The sequence below is a fragment of the Hemibagrus wyckioides genome, linkage group LG17 (genome assembly GCF_019097595.1).
Source record: "Hemibagrus wyckioides isolate EC202008001 linkage group LG17, SWU_Hwy_1.0, whole genome shotgun sequence".
NCBI lineage: Eukaryota > Metazoa > Chordata > Actinopteri > Siluriformes > Bagridae > Hemibagrus > Hemibagrus wyckioides.
In genome coordinates, this window is record NC_080726.1 from 23,623,484 (window position 1) to 23,633,204 (window position 9,721).

The 9,721-nt window shown below is 34.7% G+C and overlaps 1 protein-coding gene across 1 annotated transcript in view; it reads right to left on the reverse strand.

The window, feature by feature from the left end:
* Positions 1-731: 731 nt before the first annotated feature.
* The window catches only part of vmp1 (vacuole membrane protein 1), a 28,188-nt gene continuing 19,198 nt past the window's right edge, over positions 732-9,721 (reverse strand). The window contains exons 9-12 of the mRNA XM_058413230.1: positions 5,507-5,623; positions 4,931-4,992; positions 1,862-1,964; positions 732-1,394 (exon numbers count right to left, since the gene is read on the reverse strand). Of these exons, the coding sequence (XP_058269213.1) occupies positions 1,251-1,394; positions 1,862-1,964; positions 4,931-4,992; positions 5,507-5,623 (426 nt within the window). The 3' untranslated portion in view covers positions 732-1,250. The remainder of the gene's footprint in view (positions 1,395-1,861; positions 1,965-4,930; positions 4,993-5,506; positions 5,624-9,721) is intronic.

Consider the following 9,721-nt stretch of genomic DNA (forward strand, 5'->3'; position numbering starts at 1 on the left):
ACGGCAAGTTTACGTGAACAGAAGTGGGTATTGCACAACCCCAGAGCTCTTTCGTTTCCTCTGAAGTGATAAACCCAAAATTTCAGTCAGCCTACAGACTGTTGTCGCCTTATGACTTCAGAGCCAACACCAGTCTGATAAGCTATCTGACACGATGGGACTCGGCACGCCTCGTACCGGGAACCTCAAACGGTGAATCATGCAAAACAGCTTGACTTCCCTACAAGCCTGCTGGCAAATTCGAACCGTCAGTTTCTTTATTCATCAAAAGACTTCCTCTGTTGCACGTCCTCATCAGTGTGTAACGGCTTACAGTAAAACTGGAACACACAAATTATATGGCAGCTCCGTCGAAGAATGTACAACAAACAGGATTGTGAATTTTTATGATCTGCACTTACCTCTGAGCTCTGGCACAGATCTTCAGAACTGCAAGGGCGGGATAAAGGATTTATAAACCGTGAACAAAAGCTAGAACATGATGAAGTAATCATTAATTGATTATTTTTTTTTTAATGTAATTCATCCAAGGTCTATGAAAGACCTACAAGTTGTAGCTTTACATAAAATGTATTAAGACAGAAAGGAGAAAAAAAAAAAAACCTTCGAGGCAGTTGAAAAATAAAAAATAATACATGAGACTAGGTCAAGATATAAAGAGCATCAGTTTCATCACATTATGGCAGATGGTCAGTTAAAACACAATGCAGGCAATTAGGAAACCATACAGATTTTCTTTCTTTTTTTTTTTTTTTTTATATTGCTATCCCTGTTTAAGAGAAAGGAAAATGCCTTCAGACTGTGTTAAGAAACTGGAAAAAAAAAGAAAAACACTCAACTGCATCACTACTCTCACAAACCGCAACCCTGTCCATTCATACTGCTAACACAAAACGAAATAAATAATTCGACGTGATCAGAACTGTATTCAGTTCAATGGAAGCATGACCCTGCAATGTTGCAATAAGGCTTCGCAACAAATATTTACCATCCATGGTCTCGAATAATTTCCTGTATCTCTGTAAAAAGATCTAACATCTGAGTTGAATAGTTAAACGCTACAGACGAGTTGGAGGGAGGGAGGGAGGGAGGGAGGGAGTTGGAGGGAGGGTGGGGGGGGTAGAACAAAACAGTACACAGAGATTCAACATGTTAAATTAAATTAGTGCCCATTCTGGGGTTTTTTTTTTCCAGGTTAAATACTCCTTAGTTTCCGAAATGGGAGCCTGAGATGATTTACTGTGAGTCTATCACTTGGTTTTCTCCTCAGAGTGCTTCCTCTGCTGCTGCCGCTTGGCATAGCTCTGTGCCATGGAATTTATGATGGACAAAATGAAATAGCAGACCATGACGAGTACCACTTTCTCAAAGACCCAGGAGAGCCAGCTCTCACCCTGCACACAAGAAGCAAGAGAGACGTTACTAATGAGACCAAAGCAATTCACTCGAGGCAGTTAAACGAACTCTGGGCTCGGTTACACTCACACTTCCTTTTATAGAGTCTCGGGTTTATTTATATTTATATATATTTATATTTATATATATATATATATATATATATATATATATATATATATATATATATATATATATATATATATATATACATACATATATATATATATATATATATATATATATATACACATATACACACACACACACATATACACCAAGATGAAGAATAGAGCTGTATCTTTTCACAGTCTGATTAAAAATGAAAGAAATATTAAAATCAGGGTATTGAACACAACTTGAAATATGGAAGCTGTATCAATGCTGAATGAGTCCAAATAAAAAAAAAAATAAATAAACTTCCTGAACCAACAAAGAGAGAGAGAAACACGTGTGGTTCTCTTACCGCAGGTGTGCCATCCCCAGCTGGGTGATGAAGCTTAGCTCTCTGTGCTTCCAGATATTCCCGGAAAGGCTTCTGTAAGGAAACTCCAACCCCGGGTATGGCCCTGTGAATACAGCCAAACACACATTAGGCCAATTCTGACTTACCGTCCTTAACAGGACCCTGGCCAGGATCCACTAGGCTGCTGTAGAAAGTCCACTAAACATCTAAAAATGTTAGCTGTGCTCTCCGGGTGAGGTGGCACAGCACACTGAAGAGAGAAATCCTCCAACACTTGCTTATATTACCGAGGTTCCTGTTAGAACTGGTCTGGAGCTATTAATCAGGAAGTGAGTCGACATTGTGTCATCAGTGACATGTAGGAAGAACCGCCCAGGTTTGGAGGAGTGACGGTCAGTGACACGTATCTAATGCACTACACAGCTTGTACGCTCAAAAAAAAAAAGAGTCTTAAATGTAATGTACATTCTATTTTAATACATATATATAAATATTTATTGAAATACTTTGTGGATCTGACATCTGGGGTCAGTCTTATCTCTCATTTTAAACCTGACACTTTCAATTTGATTCAAAAAGAAACCTGGTGATCATTCTACATCGAGCTATACCTACTAGGTGGATGACACCGGATGTCTCAGAGGGAAGTGCAGAAAAAAGAAAAAGAGAAAAAAACCTAACGGACTATTCTAATTTTGAGTCTTTTTGTGGTTTTTCATACAACCCACTTCTTGCTTTCTTTCTCATTCTCCTCTACAAACTACACTCCAGCCTCAGAATCAGACTGTTTCACATTAACTCATCAGAGTAAGCCGTCTATAGGAACATTGTAAGGCTTTGCGTGATGATTCAGACTACAGCTCAGAATGGAACCAGAACCATGAGAGAAATGAACGGCATGCAAAAAAAAAAGAAAAAAGAGCAAAGCCACAAAACCTTTTCGAGTTCGGTGAACTCCCTTTCCTTTGCCAAAGTTCCCATCTCTCTCTGTCCTGATCATTTGCTAAGTGTAGTCCCAAATTATTAGACTCAGACAAATGAGCTACTCTTTAGTCATCATGAGAACCAACCTCCCGTAGTAGAGATTAAACTAAACGGCGTTAAATCAACAACATGATTCAGCAATACTTTTTTTCTTCTTCTATAGTAACCCTGTACTTTATGTACAGAAGCAAACTGTGGATTGCCGAAACCCTCATAGAACGTTATGCTGACGATCGACTTCATCTCTCTCTCTCTCTCTCTCCATTAAATACTCCACACACACCTTTTGTTGTACACTTTCTGTGTGTAATACTCTGGAAATGTGTCATCCTATTGCGAGTCAGTGTTTCTTAAGCTTATAAGGGTGTATTCGTCCGTGCTGACGGACCCGAATGCTAGCAAGACGAGTCACTACCGCGTGCGCTCACGGGCCAACTTCTTTCTTTGTGTGTTTCGGGTTAGAGGAGGAGGTGATGATGAGACAAATGTATTTCTAGCTCAAAAAAGAAATCACACAAAAAATTTTTGTGTTGTTGTTGCTTAAATGATCAATTTCTGGGTCTGAATTTGAACCAAGCTGTGAATTAAAGAGGGAGGTGCATGAGGACAAACCCAAGAAAGAAAGAAAGAAAGAAAGAAAGAAAGGGAAAATCCCCTAAAAAAAAAAAAAAAGAGCTTTTGTCCTTTGTTACAATTTTGCTGGTGTTATGGATTTTTATCAGGTTTTAGAGAAATAAAACACATGCAGGTATTTTTTTTATTACTGAATTCAATAAGATTTGATATAAAGATCCGATTGTTTAAATATTTTATGGATTGGAAAACGTTTTTTTTTTTTCTGAAATCAGTGTTCTCTATGGCATCCTGTTGACTTTTTCCTGTACGGAAGTTAAGCTCAAGGACTGAAAAGAAAAGAAAAGAAAAAAAAAAGCTGAGAAAAGCAGCCTGGTGTAGAAATGATATGAAACAATGTGAAGAAAATAAACCAGTAATCATATAAAACCTACACAACTCAGGATAAACACTACACACACACACACACCCTGTACAATAAAAAAAAATAAATAAATAGAACTATTTAGTTGTGTCTCTAAATGTAAAACAGACCATTCATTCTTTCTGGTCTTGATTCAAGTTACAGAGATATCTGGTATGAACTGATCCATTTTCTCTAGTCTTGGGTCTTCTAAGTAAACACAATGCTTGTTCACTCTCTCTCACACACACACAATAATGTCCTAACCTTCTACACCAGTGCAGAAAAGCAGCATTTCACATAGCTGTTATTTCAAGATGGTAATAAAATCCAGAAGTCTTGTCTTTTACTTTTCATCGTGAATTAATGCTTATAGTAATGAGATACGGGAATCTCTTTCTAGAATACGTCAAAACTAATATTTCCACTATAATATAAAGTCTACAGCATTTTCCCAGACCCAACCCAACCACAGTTGAAGTGTTCGAGACAGAACTGTTGAAATCAAATATAACAACTGTATTTGTAAAGAGCATTTATGTATGGTTTGCATGTAGAGGAGCGAGAGAGAGAAGAGCTAGAAGTTTCTCCATATCCACTTTAGACATTTGTATGATAATTCTGGAGAACCCTGTTGTTCAACAGTACTATTATACAATAAAAGAGAAAAGAAAGGCGTTTATATGTTTCGAGATGGTATTAAAAGCTGATGCTGAGGATCAGAATTGGGGCAATGTGAGGAAATAAAATCTACCATGAAAAAAATGAGAATAAATAAAAAAAAAAAAAAAAGTAAAAGAAAATTCCAAAAGAGAATGATCCTGTAACAAAACTAAAAGTTTCTCTGTGTAAAGATCTAGAAGTTTCTCCATCCACTAGACTCATTGCTGTTTTTTTCATTTTTTATGTAGAATCTTTATGCTCCTTTCTGTTAAACACTGTATTAAACAATACTTTTATACAAGTTGTTCAATGTCGCCGTTTAATCTTCGGTGTATTTTTAAAAAAACCCATCCCTAAATTTTGGGAACTCTAACATGATTCAAACTCATGGATTTCCATGATTTCACGATGTTTTCCAAGAGAACGATGAATGCGTTATTACTCACCCGATCAGGGAGACCATCTGCTCCACTATGTGCTTGCTGAACGTTATGATCACAAAGAGTTTCTATGGAGAGAGACGAGATGTACAGAGGATTTCAGACAGTGAATCAAGTGCATGAGTGATAAGATTCGGGTCAAATGGACATGAGGAGGAAAAGGAAGAGCTCTCTCTTTTTGTCTTCAGGATAGATGCTGAAACATGCTCCCAGAAGGAGCAGTGAGATCACCGCCTGACACAAGCTCGTTGTTGCCTCGATGACTCGCACGGCACCTCGAGGGACGTCCATTTTCTCGCCCTGTACAAGACTCAACACAAACCTGCCATTCTGCTTCCAACGGTCAAACTTGAGTCATGAAATGGAAATTAGGAAGTGTATCAGACCTCCTTTATGGTCAGCTGTGACCTCGGCGGTTATTGAAGTTTAAATGAACACCATTGTCCTACGAACAATGCGCCGATCTACATGATCTGTGACTCAGAAACCTGACCAAAACTATAACTTATTAAATAAATCAGAATATGAACATCTGAACCAAAATTAAAAAAAAAAAAAATACTCATTCATTGTTCAATTTACCTGAATGTGCATCTTGATGACTGCTTTTCCGATCAGTGTTGCCCCAAAGAAGGTCCAGAACGGGATCAGAAAATGGCCGCATGTGATACCAGCCAGGTCAAACAAAGGATTTGGGATCTGAGGTGAAGGGGGGAAGAAAAAAAAAAAAAGAAAAAAAAAGAGAGAGAAATGAAATATATTTTTACATTTTAGAGATGGTAGTAAGATAATATCCAGGATCAGAACTGGGAGAAAATGAGGAGAAAATGGTGGTTTAGATCTCAGAGGGGAAAAACAAAGCAGAGAGAAAGATCCTGTGACAAACAAAAAAATTATATATAGATATTATATATATAAATATAAATATATAATCGGTTTTGGAAAATATTTCTGTAAATTTCTACAAACAAACTTTTTAGTTAAGATTTATTTGTACTACATTTATATACACTTATATTTATTACAACGATTTTTGTGTGGAAGCTCACATCTGTGTAAATCATGTTTTTAGCTATTTAGATTAGAAATATATTTCTATTTTTTTATCATAAGAATAAGAATAATTTTAAAGCATTTTAAAGCTTTGGAGTTTTTATAAAGGAAAAACAACAAAAAAAAAAACATGGTGACGGAAGATTTTTCAACTTTTTGGAGAAAAAGGACTTTAAATAAGAATATTAAAATGAAGAAATTCGTTGTATATATTTACGAGTGATGGAGTGGGGCAAACAAATCATCATTTTATGCGGCAGAAATCTTTATGTTTGCGTAAATCTATGAGTTTCTTAACGGTTTTACATGTGATGCACAAACTCCACAGTCTTCTGTTAAAGCCTACAGGACCAGCGCAGTCTATAATATTCTGAATTAATATAAAAGTTTTTTATTAAATTAAAGCAAATTTATAAATCAGCATGTTAAAAAAACAAAAACAAATTTAGCACAATTCAGGAGCTAAAAATTGAACTTTTTCGTTTCATCAATTTAATTTAACACACACAGAAGATCTTTCATAATGTTAATCCTAAATATAAAAGCAGTACCTATATATATATATACACACATTATATAATGTTTTTAGAAGCATTAAATATGTATCTAGTCAAAGATACTCAGAAATCTGCACCTGAAGAATATTTTTATTTATTTTTTCTTTTACAGTTAAATCAGTTTTGCTGCCACAAAAGAAAGATCTATATATAAAAAATAGAGTCATTTTTCGCAGAACTAAATAGACCTGGAGAGTAAAACTGTTAAAATGAGATGTAATTCACCATCAGACATCAGAACATTAACTGAAGTACAAAACATAAATAAGAGGATTTCCTTAAAGAGTGAAATGATTTTTGGGTGAAATCAGATCTAGAAAGTTCCAATAAAATAAAATAAAATCATTTAACTTTGTTTTTTTTGCCCCCCAATTCACTACACAATTAAGAGTCAACATTTTTCACTGCTCTTATACGGACGCCTTGATTCGATTTTTACATTTAGGAGCGTTTAAGAAAGAACTAAAGTCTGGTGTGTTGAACTGTTGAGTGCCAATGGGTTTAAAGAAAAAGATGATGAAAAAAATAAAGCATAAATAAATAAAGCATATGAAGATAAAGGGATATCTTTAGTATCTTTACACCACTATAGACATTTAGTTCAACCATTTTGGTGCATCACAAAGTTTATAGATATATATACTACTACTACTACTACTAATAATAATAATAATAATAATAAAGTATATTTATATATTAATTATCACACACATAATTATTATAATTATCTCGCTTTATCTCTCTCTCTCTCTCACACACACACACACACACACACACACACACACACACCCTTTTCCTGTAGTGTAGTTTTGGGGCAAAAAAACACCCCAAACCTCAGAATGTGCTGAAGTGTAAAAGTTTTGTTTACTAATTATCAAGATTTCTAGATTCATATAGAATAAAACCCGACCCACAGGGAAAAGTCCTGAAAAAAAGAGTTCTGTGTAAACTGCACCGGATTCATTAAAATGAATAAAAAGAGAACACACTATGTCTAAAGTGTCAGAAGAGCAACCAAATAAATCCTGATGAACACAGAGACTGCGGTTTTATTAAATCCACTTTGACTAAATGACTTAAAATGCATTATTATTATTATTATTATTATTATTATTATTATTATCTAATCTACAGATTAACAGAAATAGATGGTGTTTTTTTGCTATCAAACAAAAACAAACTTTAAATGTATTTTAAAATATCCATAGAAAATATTATGAAAAAAATTGTTATTTAATAATAAAAATAAAAATTATTATATTATTATTATAGCTTCTGCTTCTAAGGAAATTTCAGCGACTTTTTTTTCGTTGCTGTTCCTTCTAACAAATCCTACAGTGTGAAAAGTCTCTCTCTCTCTCTCTCTCTCTCTCTCTCTCTCGTTAGGACACAACAGTGATAAGTATTATTTCTGTGAACGATCTTATCTCCACTTTAACGTGTAAACTATTTGTTTCTTCGTCTCTGCATTAAGTTTGACGTCACTGTAAGGCGCCACGCTGCTGACTGTGTAAGAGGAAAGCACAACGGTGCATTGTGGGATTTAGAGTAAATCACATCAGACATTACGCCCATACTGCTCTCCTGTGAACATGCTAGCGGTTGTGTGTTACAGGCAACTCAATTTTTGTTTAATTACAAATATATTACAAATATATATATGTATATATATGATGCAGCATTCCACAATCTGACACTATTTCTTACATTTAAAATATTTCTATAATATAAGAAAATGTATCTAAGAAATTTATATAAGGAAAAAAAAGAAATGCCACAATTTGATGTTTCTTCCACTAAAAATATCTCTATAATATAAGAAAATATATCTAGAAAATTTATATAAGAAAAAAAAAGAAATACCACAATTTGATGCTGTTTCTTAGATTTAAAATATTTCTGTAATATTTAAAATGTATCTAAGAAAATATATAAAGAAAAAAAAAAGAAATGTCACAATTTGATGCCGTTTCCTACACGTAAAATATTTCTATAATATTTAGATATATCTAAGAAAATATTTAAGTGTATTTCCTACACTTAAAATATTTCTGTAATAAGAAAATTTATATAAAAAAATTTATATATGAAAAAAAATGTCACAATCTGATGCTGTTTCTTAGATTTAAAATATTTCTATAATATTTAAAATATATCTAAGAAAATATATGAGGAAAAAAATTAAATACCACAATTTGATGCTGTTTTTTCCACTTACAAGATTTATATAATATAAGAAAATATATATTACAATAAATGAATGAATGAATAAATAAAGTGTAGCATAAAATGTTCCAGAGAAACATGACATTTCAGAGAAATACACTCTACTAGGAAATACTTTGCTTAAACAGCTGATGAAGGACATTCATCCAGAACATCCGGTTTCTCTGGAAACTGTGTGTACATACATGTTAAACGCTCACTGGCCAGTTTAATAGGAACACCCCTGCAATCCTGCTCATTCATGCAAGTTATGAACTGCCTGAGCGTTTTCCAGTCTTCAAACTTTTTGGTTTTTTGGTAAGCCGAGCCTACCGTAAACCCTGTTCTTGGTTGACAAAAACAGAACCCAATGCGGTTATCTGCTGTTGTAGCACATCCGCTTCAGGGTTTGATGTACGTGTGCATTCTGTGATGCCTTTTTGCACACCATGGTTGTAAAGAGTGATTCTTTGAATTTCCTGTCAGCTCAAATCAGTCTGATCAATCTCTCCTGATCTTTCTCATCACCGAGACGTTTCCGCCTGCAGAACTGCTGCTCAATGGATGGGGTTTTTTCGGGTTGCATCATGCTGTGTAAACTCTAGAGACTGTTGTGTGTAAAGATCCCAAGAGACCAGCAGTTTCTGAATGAAACACTCAGAATCAGCCCATCTGGCGACGACAGCCATGTCACAATCCAAGACTCTGAGATCACATTTCACCCCCTTTTCCTCCTGTTTGATGTGAACATTAACTGAAGCTCTTGATCTGTATGACTGTATGTCATGCACGGGTTGGTTAGTTGGCTAACTGTATGAATGACCATGGTTACAGGCGTTCCTAATAAAACAGTCAGTGAGTGTTTACATACTGTATATACACGTATTCCGTCCCCTCAGAAAGCACAGGAACGGAGATTAAGAAAATAAATCATATCAGAAATTTAGATTTTGTTGTTTGTGCTTTTAGAAACAGGCAGTCA